General features: G+C 50.4%; 1 protein-coding gene and 1 long non-coding RNA gene across 2 annotated transcripts in view; one reads left to right on the forward strand and one right to left on the reverse strand.

Moving 5' to 3' along the window:
- Nucleotides 1–12544: 12544 nt before the first annotated feature.
- LOC146587622 (uncharacterized) lies at nt 12545–14484 on the reverse strand. The gene is made up of 2 exons (XR_014897604.1): nt 13851–14484; nt 12545–13417 (listed from the first exon to the last, which is right to left on the reverse strand). It is a non-coding gene; the product is annotated as an uncharacterized LOC146587622 (long non-coding RNA).
- Nucleotides 13781–17510, forward strand: part of GATA6 (GATA binding protein 6) — a 19878-nt gene continuing 16148 nt past the window's right edge. Inside the window, exons 1-2 of the mRNA XM_085319250.1 lie at nt 13781–13932; nt 15370–16280. Coding sequence (XP_085175376.1) covers nt 15389–16280 — 892 coding nt within the window. The 5' untranslated portion in view covers nt 13781–13932; nt 15370–15388. The remainder of the gene's footprint in view (nt 13933–15369; nt 16281–17510) is intronic.

Here is a 17510-nt window from a genome sequence, read left to right on the forward strand (position 1 = left end):
CTTACAAATAGTGTGAGTCATCTCGGAAATAACTGCCARCTTGATGGATAAGTAAGGGTTATTAGGGAAATAAATGATTTTAAAAAAATTGTTTACATATCATAGTGTAGTCCCCAGAGTAAGCATGTCTTTATTTGCAGCAGGGAACCTTCCTAGCTGAGAGCTGTCATTAATTGTGTTCTGTACAGGTTGTTYAAGGCTTCATCTCCAAGAAATGTGAACAGGAGAAACTTGAAAGAGAATCATAAATAAATAAAAAGATGTTGCCARTGGAGGTAAGGTTACTGAAATCAAGGATGCAGCAAGAGTCTATCCTCCTTGTGTAATGGGAAGGAGACACAAAATAGCTGAACACACAAAGAAGTTCATATCTTACTGTAATTTGAATAAATTATTCTAGGGCTAATTCTGTAGAGGATGAAGGGCTAAGATGCCATAAAGCTCTTGAAGGGCTGCAGGTCCTCATGGTCTAGCCTACACTTGCATCAGTCATGATTTTTCAGGGGTGAATCCCCGCCCATATCATAAGGTATTTTGTGTATGCCGTTAAGGTGCAGCAAAATGCCATGGAAGAGCTTCATTAGATCCATAGTGACATTATCACATTTTTGATTTATTTGCATTATTTAAGACATACAAATCTCAGCTGAGACTGGAACAGCRTGTGTGGAGCAGAAGAGAAGAAATACATGTATACAGCTAAACAAGGCTTTTTTATTAAAAAGTTTGACACAGACGTCTTAAGCCTGGCAAAAGTACAGATCATGARTAACAAAATGTTCTGGGTCCCTAGTGTACATCAAAACTGGTAGAAAAAATAACAGTTGATGAACAYGGTAGAAGATCAACACCGAAAGTGGGATATTTAAGGCGGAGCACTAAAGGACAGGTCCAGCCCTGCTCTGAGTTGTTGGGTATTTCTTCCATTGCTTTCARTGAGCTTTGGATGGGAGCCCTCAGCTAAGATGTCATGATGTGATGCTGTTACAGGTGAACTACTTGCGTTGTTTTTAATCTAGGAAACTATAGGATGGGTTATACTACGTACTGTGTTGTCTCSAGTAGAATTGGTTGGTTAATAATGTAGTAGGGATACATTTTTATCCTAWTGAAGAGAAGATTATATATTATCTGACCTTCTGTGTGGTAAAGGCTATTCAGTTTGCCCCAGTACTCACATAGCTGTATCCAAACGCTGGAATTAGGTCATAGCTTTTGAGACCTCAAGTGAGAAGTTCACAGGCAGAGGRCAGAAGGACTCAAAAGGAGTCCTCAGAAGGACTCCACTGCCTGAGGTCTGTGAAATGRCAGGAAGTTGCAAAGATAAGGCAGGCCTGAAGAATTTCATCAGGTGACTCATGGCCCATGCATTGAGAAAAGATGGAAGAACCCCAGATACTGGCCAAAATGGCTTGGAGGAAGTTCTTACTCAGTCCTGAATCACGCAGACAACTTGACCATTAGTGTGTAAGCAAAACACCTAAGGATATGATCAGAGAGCTGTAAGTGATGGATGATCGCAGCTGAGGAGTGTAGGTAGCTGTTGCTTTATGGCCAAGACATTGTCTCTGACTACATGTATGTAACTAACCTTGTCTGTTTAAGCCTTCCACTGACTGAATGTTAGCCATCTAAATAAACCCCTTTAGGATGAAGGCCTCGTGACTTGGCGAGGGTTTGCCTACACCACGTTTCTGCATGAAATAACTCACATGACTGCAAATCCCTACTGTAAATGAACTGGCCTGGGATAGAAAAGCAATACTGGCACAGCACTTCTGTGCTATGRATTTGCAGCAGAGAAGCTACATGGCTATGAAGACAATCAGGAAAGGCAAAGTTTAAGTTCATACAATGAACTATCACACCATAGTCCCATGACACTCTGGCTTTGGCAGCTAAGCTGCTGTAACCAGCTCCTGCCCCAGATGCTTGTTCCCACCTCTGGCCTGCAGCTTGTCACCTCCTCGATTGTGCCAAAACAAATGTGTGTAGGACAATGCTTAAATCAGTGCATGAAGTGATGGAAGTTAAAAATAAACTTTTTCTAGGGAGGAGGAGAGGGAGAGAGATTTTTAACCCTAACCATTTCAATCCTCTTTCTTGTACAGCATGGTCCCACAAGAAGTTTCTTTAACACAACGGGGAGAAGGTGGTGGGTTACTGCACTGGTGCTGGGGTGACTTCTCTGGTCAGAGGAGTCCCTCCAGGCAGGGGCAGAGGATTTCTAAAGCCAATTTTGCACCAGATTCAATATAATGTAGAATTATACCTTCAATATATAGAACTACATCTCCCCCACAAGTTAGACCCTGGTCTCCTAGATTTTCTGTTTGCTATTGCATCTCATAGATCCTCACAGGCCTTAGTTTTAAAATGTGTTGAGTGCAAGCCAATATTATTATTAATGATAAAGAAGTAATGAGAAACTGATTTTTTTTTTCCACTTTGTAAATGAATACTAGTTATAATCATTCTGGATAAGTATTAGCCTCCTCTACATTTTACTATAGCATGCTCTCCCATTAAAATCTGTTCAAATACAAAATACACAGTAAACTGAGAATAAGAAGAACCATCACAACAGATTCAAGAAAAGATTTTATTTAGTGAAGTCTGTTACATGATCAACTAACAAAATATCTGTGCATTCCTTAAATAACATAAAATGTTCAAGGAAAAACATCTGAAAAGAGTTCAAAAGTTTGTGGTACAGATATGACTTGGCAATTTGAAAAATAATTCAACAAGTTGCTGTTGTTTTGGGCTTGGTTGTTTCTGTGCTCTGATGAGCTTCCCTGCGAGAAAGCAAGTTATATGCAGAGTGTTGGTTATTTATTGCAGCTCAGACACCTTGGTGATTTGCTTTTGTCTGAACAGAAAACACAGGCCCTTGCATACTGTGCTGCTGCCAATTACACCAGAGAGGCACTGTACCAGCAGAAAGAGCGGTGAAGCATGCTAAGTGCATGCATGTAAAAGACATCTTTCAAACTGCTGTAAGGTTTTTGAGATAATTAATTAATGACTGCAGAATTCTTTGCATTGAGTTACTTGTCAAAGTTTTCCAAAACACTTTTAGTGATATCGATTGAGTTTAAAAGCACTTTTCAGAAAAAAAAGAGGCAATGGTTTAATTTCTGATATACAAAAAAATTAAGTAGTGTTCTTAATCCCAAATCAAAACATACTCCTTTGGGTCTCCTGGTCTTTCTCCTGGATCACACTAGCTCCTGGATGTTTGAGTGTCTATGGTCAGGATTTAAATTTAAATAGCTAGACTCTGACAATGTTGAGTATGTCCTTCAATTTTCTTCTAATAAGTAGAGCCAAGGGCATAGTGAGTCAGTTTTGTAATTAGATGATATAATTATCTCATGAACTCTGTACAAATTACCTCTTCTCTGTATTGTTTTTGCAGTGTATTGTTTTTGTTGAATAATATGGCACATATCCAGTTTATATTGCAGTCAATAAATTACCCTGGTTTATAGCTTGATGGGCCACAAATGAATAACTGACATAACAAAAGTAATTAAGTCATTACCCTTTTAAATACTGTCAGTACTGTTCATTTAGGCCATAAAGTTTATTTTTAATTATTAACACATTTTCTTAAAAACATATTTAAAAAAAAAAAAGAAAAAGAAAAAAAGAAAGGTAACCACAGATGAATCACATTGCTCAGCTTTTAACAAGTTTGTGATACTAAGGTTGACACTAGAGTGTGGTGATGTAAAGGAAATTGCATTTTATTACATTTTAATTAAATAGGTCAACCTGTGCAGCCCTTTCTCCAGCAGAACTCCCGCTGGAATTTGGTCCTTAATCGTTGCACTTTATTTACTTCTTGAGCTTTGCACAGCAGGATTCTGCTTTCCAAATAGAGGGCCGATAAAATAATTTAAACCATTAAAGAGTACAATGTTGAACATTCAGACTGACAGATACTGGGAACCGTAGTAATGCTGAATCCCCTGAAGGTTACGTATTGCTATTCCTTTCAGAAAGGGGTGATTCTAGGTYGGCCAGATTCTGCCTTTACGCAAAGAGCTAGCGTCAAGGCAGCCAGCGAGCCAAGCCAAGCCTCCGAAACCCCATGGGGGGTGGTTGGCAGTCGCTTCGTGCCCACCTCGGGACTGAAGGATTCAGGGCAGCAGCTCTTTCTTTGGAGAGCAGAGCGCATTCAGCAGCTGCTCCCTGGCCTCTGGGGCCGGGGCGCACACGGGCCCCACCAGCAACACGGACAGGGCAGCTCCTTCTCCCCTTCGCTGCCACCAGGGCACCAGCAAACCCCACTTCTTACTGCAGCTCTCACCCAGCTTGCTGACTCCTCGTTTCTATTTTCTCTGTCCTCTCAAGAGCAGTAAAAAAGCCCTGAATGAGACTGTCCCTCTCAGCCCCCCCCCATTCCAGTCCGCCAGCATTTCTCCCTAGTTCTAACCTTAATCATAACAAAAGGAATAGCATATCCTGCTTTCTCCATAATAACACCGGCGTGAAGAACGCAGCCTAAATGCTCTCATTTCATGCTCAGCTAAGCTCTTCCAGGGCCCGTCCTGCTCATTTTGTCCAAACACATAAAACTCTGTTACATTCAGCATGCCTACCTTGCCTGTTCAGATTTATGTATTTGTTTTCTGATTCTCTCTGTAGTCTCAACCTAGTCAACTCTATGTCCCACAAATTCAAATGATTGGTTATGATTAACATATTTTTGCCCAGAATTTTTTAATTTTCTAGTGATTACAGCTCACAACTACTTATTTCTCCTCTATACACTTATTAGAGGAAATGTTTGTGGAAGATGTGTCACATTCTGGACCTTAGAAGCACACATAGTTCCAAGCAGGCACAAGCAAAATATGTTTTTCCATTTCTTGTGAGCAGAAATGAACTTGATTTGCTTGAAAAACTCCCTCTAAAGGAGATGTCATTCAGCAAATCTATTGAATCAAATTGAACTTCAATAGGCAAAAACTGAGATCTGAAAACAGGCAGCAGACTGAGTTTGCAAGATGGAGTATAATTATTCTTGTACCTGGTAAGTACTAGAATTAGCATTATAGCTTAAATTCTATTTTTAAGCTGCATTACACCCCCCTGAAATTGCATGAGTGAATTATCATGGACAGTACTTATGTTGGCCTCAACCTTGTTCAGTAACAAAGTTAAAAATTTGAAAYGTGAAGAGCAAACTTCTGACTCTGAAGCTAGCAGAGCTGTTGGAGACAGCTGCCTCCTCTGTGCTCTAGTCACGAGTGGGAGAATAGCAGGTTTTGCTGTGGTTTCTGGCTGTCGAGCCACAGTGAGAAGCAAAAATCTTGGCTGTTAGTCCAGACTCTGAAGGCGAGAGAGGCCAGATGTGACAGACATTTCCTTCTACACCAGAGGTGACCCTGTTAACCAAACTGGAAAAAGGGAAAATTCAAAGCACCTTTTTTGGTTCCTTGCTTCAAAGTTAATCATTTTATTTGAAGAGCTAAATAACTGCAAAAGAAAGTGAAAGGCTTTATTTTGGATAAAAGGAAATGTTTTGACAGATGTGAGAGTTTTTGGAGGGAAGGAGTTTAACATTGTGTAGAAATTGAAACATTTTCATTTATATAATGTTACTTAAAGCTGTGATCATTTCAGACAGGCTGGGGACCTGTGGGGAGTTGTACTGCACTGGGGTATCATGTTAAGGGCATTTGGAGGGAAAGCTGACAGCTTCCCTCAGCTGTGCTTCTTGAGGCCATCAAAACCAATGACCATATGCCCCCAAACACCCGCTGCACGCACTTTCCTACGTCCTCCTCAGACCTGCTGATGAGTGTGAGAGAGAATCCAAATGTTTGCTGCCGCCTCACTTCCCTGCGTCCGTCTCCAACCTCCTGCCAGGGGCTGCAGGCACTTCATGCCCCCCCTGCCAAAAAAAAAAAAAAAAAAAAAAAAAAAGTACCTAACTGTGGAAGCTGCCTGGAGCCGGCATTGGAAGCCGGCAGCCTCATGTCTGGGCTTCACATCAGCTGGAGGACATCGTGTGCACAGGGACTGAACGCAGCTGGGATGCCAACGCTAGAGAAATGCCCATGGCTGAGCTGAGCACTGCCGCGTTTTCCTCTCCCAGATTGCCTGGGCTTTGGTAGACCATCTCTGCTGGATTTAGCTGTAATGCCATGCCATGTTAATGCCTTAATTGCTCTTTAACCGTTCTGCTAGTGTTACTGGCCCCCTGCATCTGGTGGCAATAGCATCGTGAAGGGATGCTGACAAACCTGACAGAGCCTGACATGAAGCACAGGGAGCATCTACCTTACACTGACTAACTTCATTACAGGAACTACTTTAGCTGCTAAGTTAACACTAGATGGGTTTGTACGGTACCAATGGCTACCCAGATGTAGCAACTGAACAGCGTTAGGAGTCTGAGTACTTCTGGGGCAGGACCTGCTTAAAGGCAGCTTCGTTAAGCTGCAACTGCAACTACCAGGGCAGTGCAGCAATYCCTACGGCTAGGCACAGAACTGCTCCATTAGCAAGGTTTATTGCTTTGGTAGGTATTTCCATGGAGGTCTCTGGGGCTGACTCTTCATACTTAAGTCAGTGAGAATGGGGTCTATTTCCAGCTGAATAAGTTGACTTAGACCATTTGGGGATCTAGGTAAATGAGCAAAGATACAGAACCAGGACTTCTTTATAAGCACCAATTCACATGCACTAGAATTGGCCTGTAATTTTGTTGTCAGAAAACCTAACCTACAGCAGCAKCATCAAAATTAGAAGTGCACTGGTGCAAGGCTGAAATAAAGCAATATATATATTGCTTTATATATAAATATAGTAAAACTTTTCCACAGTATTTCACAGTTGAATATTAGAGTTGAATATGGCTAAACCTATATTTGATTGACCTCAATAAATGCAAAATGCTCCAGGTACCATTCTGGTTACTAATCATAGCAGTATTTGTTAGTAGCAAATCCTTGGGGYTATCTCAGCATACAATTTCTTGGAGCATATTTGTTGTTCAGAGTATTGAAAATGCCTAAATAYATTCTTTTTTCTTGAAAACATTGACATATTGTATGTATGTCAGCCTTCACACTGATTTAATTTGAGAATTGATTATTTAAGAAAAAGGCTTCCTAACTCTGTTGTTATTATGAATACTGAAAATAATCAATAAAATTGGAGTTATTGTCATCCACTATACTGCTATGATCCTTAAATTCCTAGGTAGATATTATACCCACCAGGGACAATGAGTGTAAAAAAATGACAAAAGAGTGGAAAAAAAATCCTTATATGTACCATACTACACTACYTTTTGCTCATATTTATCTAATCTGGATTAAAATAGAGTATTTTGGCTCTTTAATATTCAGTCATCYGTGAGATTTTTTAATACATCCATAACAGTAGTGGAACAATACAGTATAGCCTTCTAGTTATAAACATCTTTTGCAGTAATAAACTTTCCAMTTGCTGCTTCTATTATTTGAAAATATTGATACTATTTATTATTTAATCAGCTATTCAATGYGACCGGCAGTAACAGCAGTACAAAACAAGGTTTTCCTAAAGTMATCGAAAAGTGCATACGATTGGCACAGCCTCTTTGGTCCTGGAGGCTCGGGTGAAATGGATAAAYACAGCCAGTGACTGCATGACCGAAATGGAAATTGCTGCATTCATACGGTGAATGTATATACATTTACACGCTTAATTGCAAACACGCGGCTGTGTCCACGAAGCCATTGATACGAAGAGGAATGAAGAAGAAAAAGAGAGAGAGAGAGAAAAGAGAGAGAGAGAGAGAGAGGCGTTGCCTTTCTTCCGAGTTAGGAGTCGAGGTAGCCTCATCTCCCAGCCGCCCCGAGGGCCGCGGTGCCAGGCCGGGTCCTGCCCCGCGGCTCTGCCCGCGCCCTCCGCGGAGCGGCCGCGCCGGGGGCGGCTGCACCCGCCGCCGCGGAGGCGCCGCAGGTTTTTAAAAATAGATATATTTTTAGTGCGGTTCGGAAGGGAGGCTGCCCCTTTTCCCCGCCCTGGGGGTGTCCCCGCTCTGCGCCGGGGTTAGGTGCGGAGGTCCCGGGGAGACAGGACACTTCGCCCGTCGGTCTGTCCCTGCACGGCTCGTCGGAAACCTGCGATGCGCTCAGTCTCTGTCCTGCCTGCGTGTGAATATACTGGCCGGGCAACCACAGGGACGAGCGCTCAGAGCTACCGTTTCTCAAATTTTAGGGTAGCTTCTCCACCCCGTTTGCTTGTGCATACCTTAGCAAGAGCGCTCTGCCTACCTTACTATAAAGCAAAGGGGAGTGAGACTATTAATAGGCTGTCTAATTACTCTGAAGTGTTAACTCTGAAGTCTGTAATTCTGTGATGTGATTGTTTTGATTTGTTTTTCCAATCCAATGTGACTTTCATTTACGGAACTAGTCAAACTCGCTCAAGAAGATATCTAAATTTTAAGATGAGCTTTCATTCCAAACAGGAACAAACCGTCCAAATTTTGGCGTTTCTCATGAAACGGCAATTAAAAAAAAAAAAAAAAGAAAGAAAAAAAAAGAAAAAAAAAGAAAAAAGTTTTGGATCAACGGAAGTATTTTGCTTAACTAAGATTGCAGATTTCGTTTTTGTCTGGAACTTGATCTTAAACTGTCCGGTGAAGCAAGGTAAATTATAATAAAAATTGTTTCCAAATGGATGTCAAGTGTTAATTATATAATGTCAACAGAGACGGAAAGATGTGATCACTGTGCTTCACTCTGATAGCAATCAAAATGAAAATACAGAGAAATAGACCTATTCCCGCATAACACTTCCATGTGGATGAATGAACAGTATCCTACGGAAAACACTTCGCTGGAAGGCTCTGACCACTTGTGAGTTTTTATTGGATTTCCCAGCAGAGAAATAAGAACGCAATGATCAGCAGTGGATTTGTCTGGCAGATTTCCGGGCATAAAACGATATTTTTGGAATGACATGCAATAGTGCCAACAGACGAGCCTGAAAATGCTTATTGAAGGGGACTTTTGCCCTTTTTTTTTTCTAAATAGAAGAGAATTAAGTCTCTGCAACCATTGTTGTGTGCATGGAGGCGGAGGCAAGATAACTAAGTGCAGATCGGGTGTGATATCAGCTAGTTTCACGTAATAACGGAGAGAGGGGCAAGATGAGGAGAAGATGCTTTTATAGGAGGCAGTGGGTGAGTGAGGGGGAATCTCAGCTCCCCTGTGCTCTGCGCGACTCCAATCTCAGCTCACTCCCGCCAGAAGATTCCGCAGCGAGAAGCCTGGGAAATTTTCGCCTGGACTTTCCGTGTCCGACGGAGGAGCARGGACCCCGAGAGCTTTCGACGGTGCCCGTCGGCTGCGACCCGCGGCGCCGGCCGGGGCTCGCCGTCCGGCCGCAGCCTGAAATCGCAAATAATAACTAACGCCAAGAAACGCATGGCACCAAGCCCCTCCGCCTCGTAGCGATGGCACGGAGCTATCTCCCATACAGCAAGGATCAGAAACAGGCCGTTTTAGTAACCACTCTTAAAATTATATATATATATATATATATATATATATTAAAAAAAAAGGAGGAAAAAAATCCAAAAAAGCAACACGATTTGAAAAGCCTCTGGACATGTGTCGGAAAGAGAAACGAAGTGCGTACGTGTGAGCAAAATACCAGCAGTGTATTTTTAGGGTGCTGCTCCCGCTCGGGTTTGCTGCGCCGAGGGCCGGGGGCAGCCGGTGTCCCCGCGCGCCCTGCGCCGCCGCGCAGGCGGGGGATGCGCGGCGGGGGCGACGGGGGCAGCGCCGGCTCCCGGAGTCCGGGTACGCAGCAACGGGAGCCTCTCTTCTATGTGCGTTGTTGATTTTAATACTTTTTTTTTTAACGCTGAAATCATTAACCAGGCGGACCTCAGACACTGGAGGGCAAATAAAAAGAAGCTGCCGATCATTATTAAAAGAAAACAAACAAACATACAACTCCAAACTACTTATTGTATTAAAGTCCATGCGGGCTCTCTGCGGCTTGTTTGGAGTCGCGGGGTTGAAAGTCTCGGTGGAAATCACCCAAAAGCCCAGCGGCAGCAGGTCACCGGTGCCGGGGAGGCCGCTGACTGCAGGGGGGCGACAACCTGCTGCCGCCGCTGCCAGGCAGCGCTGTCGCCGGCGGGAGCTGAACCGGGCGCGGAGCGCGGAGCGGAGGGCGCCGGGGCCAGGGCAGGGTGCCCTGGCCGGGGTGGGKGCACCCGGGGGGCCGCGCCACCCCCGGGGCCTCGGGTCTGCGGCCCTGAAGGCATGCTGGAGGCAAAGGCCGGCCTCTGAGCGCCCAGCTGCCCTCCACCAGGAGTTTTGGGGAGGGACGAAACAGCCCTCCTCGTCCTTGTGGCTCGCCGCCCTCCTCCCTCATTCCCCTCCCCTTCCCCCCCCGGGACGCGCCTGATCGCTTGCAAAGGGCCCCCCCTCCGCACACCCCTCCTTGCTCTGCTGTGCACAAACCCCCCTGTCCCGCCAGGCCCGAGGTGGGGTGATAGGCGGCAGGAAGGGCGCTGCCGCCGAAATGCCCCTGCTCTCGGGCTGCCCCGCGGAGTCGGGCGGGGACCCGCGCAGCCGGCGGCGCCGTGGGGCAGGAGACGGCAACGGGCCGCCCGGGCTTTTGCCCCGCGAGGCTGGACACGCCGTGAACGTCGCTGATGCCCCGATCGATAAGTCCGCTTCAATGTCACAGCCGCTGGGGAATGGAAACACTCCATATCACGGGGTGGCCTTGATAAAAGTATATTTTAAGGAGCTCGGATAAGGGAGCGAGAGCAGAGAGGGGGGGGATTGCCCAGCACGTCGCCTGCAATAACCGCTACGCTTATCAGCCTGGCCTAAACTCTCCAGCAGTTTCTAAAGTACATTAAGTTACATAAACACGGCTCGGAGAAGAATACACTCCATCCTGCGATAGCCACCAAAGTGACCCCTCGCACCACGCTGCCCCGAGCCCCCGCTCCCCCCGCGGCCGCCGCCCCCGGCCCCGCGGCGGCTCCCGGCGCTGCCCRGGCCTGGGGGCGGCAGCCATGGGGCCGGGCCGGGGCCTTCCCCGGTGCAAAACCGTGGGGTTTGCACAGACCGAGGGGAAGGAGCGCTCGCACACGGGTTTCCTCCAAATCTCTTCTGGGCGTTAGACGCGCCCAGCGGGGAAATTTCCCTCAATGGGACACAACCCCCTTTTTCAGGGTTTGTAATCCCCCCTTCCTTCTCTGTTTGACCGCAACGAGCAAGGAGCAACGGTTACGACGTTGTAGGAAGCGTGGGTTAACCGTGCCGAGCGGCGCCTCGCAGCAGCAGCGCCCCGCCGCAGCCCTCCGCACCCCGCTGCGCGGGCGCTCACCCCTGCACGGCGCAGGAGACCTCCGGGAGCATCGCGGAGCCCCGCAGGCTCCGCCGCCCGCCGCCCCCCGCCCTGCCCCGAGAGCGCCCGTTTTGCCCCCGAGTCAAAGTTACGTCAGAAATGTGAGTTTGGGGAAGGGAGTGACGTCATTAGAAGGTAGCCGTTKGAGGCTACACGGTGCGGGAGCACACCTGAAGCGAGAAGGAGCAAGGCTAGAGAGGAAAAGGTCGCTTCGAAATGGTTTTCCACGCTGGTCCCAGTTCAAGCAAGGTTTTCTTATCGGGTCTATTGGAGGAAATAAAACGAAGCTTGTAGTCTGGTCATAAAACAAACACGCTAATCAGCGGTGAGAAAAAGAAAAAAAAAAAGGAAAAAAGAAAAGAGGTGCCTGGAGTGCAAATTACAGGTCACTTTGGAGCCGCGGCAAGAGGCGTCGGCCAGGCCAGGGTGCCTAACCTTCCTCCCGGCCATCCTCACCTCTCGGGCACACGCCCGCCCGCCGCTCCCGGGGCGGGAGAGCAGCCGCCGCCGCCGCCGCCGCCGGGGAGGGCGCGGAGCTCCTCCGGTCCCGGCCCGCGCTCTCCGCGGGGCTGGGGCGACCTTGGGCCAAATGCACACGACCCCCTTCCCCCTTTCTTCCCCCCCACCCCGCGGTCCGAGCGAGCAAAGTCTGCGGCGACACGTCTGCCGCTGGAAACCGCCGCACCGCTCGCGTTAGAGCCGCCCGAATCTCCCCTTGCGCACGCCCCAAGGACTCTCAGGTTTAGCCCGGCGAGGGGCAGCTGAAAGACTTAAACGAAATGTGAAGTTTACAGCCGATATTTCGACGCATTTCAACGGAGAAATTTCTTAGAATAGCAGCCAAGTGGGAAAGAAGCGGCGTTTGCGAAATAGCATTACGCTGCGGCTTTCCCCGCTCCCGTCGCGCTTTTGCAGATACAATCTCGAAAAAAAAAATGTTTTAAGTTACAAAATTGGATCGGAAGAAACTCAGTGAGTTTCAAGACAACGAACGAATCACTGCCCTCTCCTACAGCTTGCAAATGTTCTCTTCTATTTAATATTACACCATCAACACACATCTAAATTTTTCTAAAAAGAAGAAAATCATTTCAATCTGACAAAGTCACAAAAAGAACAATGTTATTTAAACAGTACTGAGAAGAAAGACGTATCGCCTTGAATTATATAATTCAAAAGAGAAACAGTTTCTTGCATATCTGGTCTTTTTTTTTCCTGCCGCGACATAGCACGAAATTAGCCCGTCCGAGAAAACGCGGAGGTCGGGAGAGGTTCACCCGCGCAGGCAAAAGCAGACGCTTACAGGCGGCGTTTTACAACCTCCCCGGTGCTGCAAACGCCTCGCCTCCCGTTCACCTTGCCTTGGAAGACCGGGGGAAGAGTCGCTCGGAGCCCGCGAGCAGCCCGGCGGCTTGGGAGCCGCGTGTGCCGGGGGGCAGCGCGGCCGGCTGCGGGGAGCCCGGCTCCGCTCTAGCCCAGCCCTTGCCGCGGAGGACTCTTTCTGTACAAACTGATGATGACAGATATCCAGCTGATAACCCCTGGTGAACGAAGTTATTTTAATTTCCAGTCACTTTCCTGCTAAGTACCGTATCAGTTTGTACACAGCTGAGATAAGAGGACGGGGTGTGTGTGGTTGGGGGGTGGGGGGGAGAGGTGGGATGAAAAAGAGAAGAATAAGAAAGAAATGGAGAAAAAAAATGCCTACCCGCCTGCTGCTGGGCTGGACTCATCCTAGAGCTTGCTTTGGCTTCACCTAATGATTGGGACAACTCAAGGAGGAGCCACTTATTTTTCCTCTTTTTTATTTTTTTTTTTACCCCCAGATAGCTCTGATTTAACGAGGAAAAAAATAAAGAGACGAGGGGGTGGGGGGGAAGAGGAGGCCATTCACTTTATTTTTGAAGGCGAAAGCAAGGCACGAGAGAGGCCGCCGCGCTGCGAGGCCGAGAGGTGCGAGTGGTGGGGCAGCACTCGCCTGGGGGCGGCGGGATAAATATTCAAGAAGGTGAATATTCCCTCCAGTCTAGTTAAAAAAAAAATAAAAATAAAAAAAAAGTGAAGAAAGCACTCTGCTCCGACCGAGCTCGAGGCGAACTGTGAATATKGGGGGGCGAGAGAGAGAGAAATATGGGCATCTCGGAGAGCGACCGCCTCGCTCTTCCCCCCTACCCCCGAAAAGTGGGTCTGGTGGCCGYCTGCTCCCCGGCGCCCTGCGGTGTGTGTGTCCCCGTCCCTCCACCTCCCCCGGGGTGCGCACCCCCGCCGCGCCCGCCCCCGCCGCGCCGCGCCGCGGCCGGCTCGCCGCCGGGACTGGCACCCCTGCGGAGCTCCGTGTTTGCTTAGGGCTCGCCGAGCCCAATCAGGGCCGGCTGCCTGCAGTTTTCCGGCCCGGCTGCGAGAGGCGCCTCCTCTCTCCTTTTTATACATGAGCCGCCCGCAGTAGCCGCTGGACTCGCCTTCGCCGCGCTCCCCCTCTCCACTGGATTAAAGCCTGCGGCGACCCAGCGCGACCGGCCCGATGCGGGGAGCTGGCAGGAGGTTTGGCCCGTCACTTCTTATTTTCCCCCGCGATTTCGCTGCTTTTGTTTTTTCTCTTCCTTCTGCTTCTGCCTCTCCGCCCCGGCTGCTCTAGGAGGAAATCAGCGCGGCGGCGGCTGCGCTTCGCCGGGGGAGCCCGGGGAGTCTCTGCGGGCAAACATCCGATCCCTTCGCCTGCAGCCTTATCTGCGGCAGCCTTATCTCCCGGTTATCTCGCAGGAGGGAGAGACGCCTTTCGTGGCTATCTGCGAGGGGCTGCGTGTGCGCGCTGCGTGTGCGCGCTGGCGTTATTAATACGCGTGTGGTTATCTCGAGAGCCCCGAGGTGGGCTCGGAGAGGGAGAGGAAACTCTCGCYGCCCGCTTCTCTCGCTGTCACTCCTCTGCGTCCCCTTTCGCTTTCAGCCGCCTCTCGCAGCGGCTTGGCTCCGGGGCCGTGTGTGCGCGCGTGTGTGCGCGCGTGTGAGTGTGCGTGCGCGCGTGTGGCTGTGCGCGCCGGGCCTCTCCCGCGGGCGGCTCCGGGATGCGGCCGCTCTGCGCGGGGGCGCCGGCGCTGGCTGCCGCCCCGCAGAGAGGAGCTCGGGCCTTGGGGCAGCCCTCGGCGGGGGCTGCCGGCTGGCCCCGGCCCCTGCGGCAGGCACAGCCCCCCCCCGGCCCGGCCCCGCCGCGCACACGTCGGGGCCCGGCCCCGGCGCATCTCCTCGGCTCGCGAGTGCCTTTCCCTCCTCCTCTTCCTCCCCCTCCTTTCCGTGACCTTGGGCTGGAAACAAGCAAACAAGCGAGGCGATGCGCGGAAAAGGGAACATCTCTCTCTCCGGAGAAGTAACCTTAAAGGGATCGCCTTACTAATTGTTTTCGGGGTGGAACCGAGTTAAATGACTCGCGAATAGTAATAATAATAACAATAACGATACAACTAAGGAAGGGGCTTTGGCGGAGAGCTCAGCCAAATGCCCCTCGCTGCCGCTTGCCCCCTGCCTGCCCGCGGCCTCCCGCCCGCCTTCCCCCGGCGTGCTTCATTTCAAAAGCTGCAGCCGAAGATAAGGTGGGAAAGGGGAAAAGTGCGGCGCGGCGCAGGGAGCGGGGGAGGCGCGGAGCCCCCGCGGGACGGCGCGGCGGGGCAGGCCCGGGGGGCCCGGCCGTGTTGACCTGCGGTGCCTGATCCTATCCCGCCGGGGCGAGGGACAACAGCGCCGAGGCGACATGACTGATTAGGCGTTCWGAGGGTGCAGATAAGCCCTGATGAATCTCATTAAAGGAGGGAGACTCGCTGTCCTGTTTGCTAACTTTGTTGTTATTATTTCCCCCCTCCCTTCTCTGCCCTGCTCTTTTGTGTCCTCCCTCCCCGCCCTGCCCTGCGGACCCCTCTTCCACTCCTCCTCCTCCTCCTCCTCCTCCTCCTCCTCTCCCCCTCCTCCCGCTAACCCATCCACACCCAGCGGCTAGAAGGGGACCTGGATGGCCGTGGCTGAAGGCGGCTGGTGCGTGGTGAAGCGGTGCGCTGCGGACGCCGGCGGCTCCTCCTGCCCCTTCTCGGCCGGGGCGCCGGGCCCGTCTCCTCCGTCTCCGTCCTCCTCCTCCGGCTGCTCGCAGGGCGAGCGCGGCTCCTGCGAGACTCCTCTGCCGGAGCCCGACGGCGGCCGCCGGCCTCCCGCCGGCGCCGAGGGCAGGTCGCTGCTCGCCCCCTACGTGCACTTCGGAGCCCCCCACGCCTCCAGCCTGCCCAGCTGGGAGGACATCCTGCTCTTCACGGATTTAGACCAAACCAACAAGCTGATCTGGTCCAGCCGCGGCTCCAAGCTGAGCGCCTTCGGCGTCGAGCAGCCCGAGGAGATGTACCAGACCTTGGCCATCTCGGCCGCCCAGGGCCCCACGCCCTACGACGGATCTCCGGGCGGCTTCATGCACTCCACGCCCAGCTCGCCCGTCTACGTGCCCACGACACGCGTGGGCTCCATGCTGCCCACGCTGCCTTACCTCCAGGGCAGCGGCGCGGCGCAGCCCAGCCACCCGAGTGGCAGCCACGCCGTCTGGTCYCAGACGGCCGCCGAGAGCCCCTCGTACAGCAGCGGCGGCGGCTCCCACCCCTCGGGCCGCTTCCCGTACTCCCCCAGCCCGCCGGTGGCCAACGGCGCCTCCCGGGAGCCCGGCGGCTACAGCAACACCCTGGCCGCCCGCGACCAGTACAGCCCGCTGGCGCGGCCGCTGAACGGATCCTACCCGGGCCACTACACGTCCTACGTGGGGCCGCAGCTGGCCCCGGCCTGGCCCACGGCGCCCTTCGAGAACTCCATGCTGCACTGCCTGCAGAGCCGCGCCGCCCCCATCCCCGTGCGGGCGCCCAGCGCAGGTAGGAGCCCCGCGCCCCGGCGGCGCGGCCCCGACGGCGCGGCCCCCTCCCCGCGCCCGGGGGTGGGGGGAGAAGGGGGTCCGGGACTGCGGCGCCTCGAGAGCCCGGGGTGGGGGGGAGTCTGGCCGCCGGGGAGTCCCGGCCGCCGCATTTCGTTCGTGGGGCGCGGGGAGTTGCGGCTCGGGCGCTCGYGGCCTTGTGAAAGCGGCTTTTGCTTTGCTTCGCTTTTCTGCGCTGGAAGTGGCTCCGTTTGCGCTGGCTTGGAAGGACACAAACAAACCCGTTTGCAATCCGTGTTGTGAACCTGGCGTTTCCTAAACGAATCGCTTCGCTTTAAAATCCACCCCCCCGCCGCCCCCAAACGAACGTTTCTGCTCTCCYTAAATAAGACAACCTGGGGACGAAATGGTGAGAAATTCACTACGATTTAACCCTGCCTCTGTGTTCAGGAAAATTGCAGAGAGCCCSTTCCCCGATTTTTGATATTTCAAATACAAACCTGTTCGTTGCTTCGTTTAACCAAGAAAGAAAAGAAGCCTAGCAAAGCCAAACCACCCCCTTCCTTCTCATATAAATAAGAAACCCCCTTCAAAACCTGCTGTTAAAATAGGGCACCCACTGATGGAATTTTACTTTCGCTTTATAGTTGTCATATTCAGTTTTAGCTAAGGAAATTCTCCATGTCATTGTATTAATTGTAGGAGTGGAGGCAGAACTGCAACGATTTAACAAAATATAGAAAGATTAACGATTATTGCAGCCTCTGCAACTTTACAAAATATGTGCAAATATAAATACATGTGTATATATCGAGAAATAGATGTGTGGGGAGTATGTGTGTATAATATAACATATATATGTGTGTGTTTAAATATATATATACACAAACACACAAGCACACACACACACACATTTGATCAACATGTGCTTTAATCGTCAGCTGCCCACCAGGAAGGTATATTTTATACACAGTGTGATTTTCTCCTTCAGTATTACGTTGCAGAAAATTACCTGACCTCTTTCCATCTTTCTATATGAATGTAAAGGACAGTCCTGCTGTCTCTCGATGATACCTGGCTGATCTAGGCATTCACGCTTAGGCACTTGGTGCTTACTGACATGACAGAGGGAGGGAAGACGACTCGGTTTTTGAGGTGAAAGCAGAGGAGCAGAGCAAAACTGAGAAACCCTGGCGGCAGGGAAGTCGAGTTTTTAACTCAGCCTCCGAAA

The sequence above is a fragment of the Rhea americana genome, unplaced genomic scaffold (assembly GCF_003343005.1).
Source record: "Rhea americana isolate MKP2758 unplaced genomic scaffold, rheAme1 scaffold_58, whole genome shotgun sequence".
Classification (NCBI taxonomy): Eukaryota; Metazoa; Chordata; class Aves; order Rheiformes; family Rheidae; genus Rhea; species Rhea americana.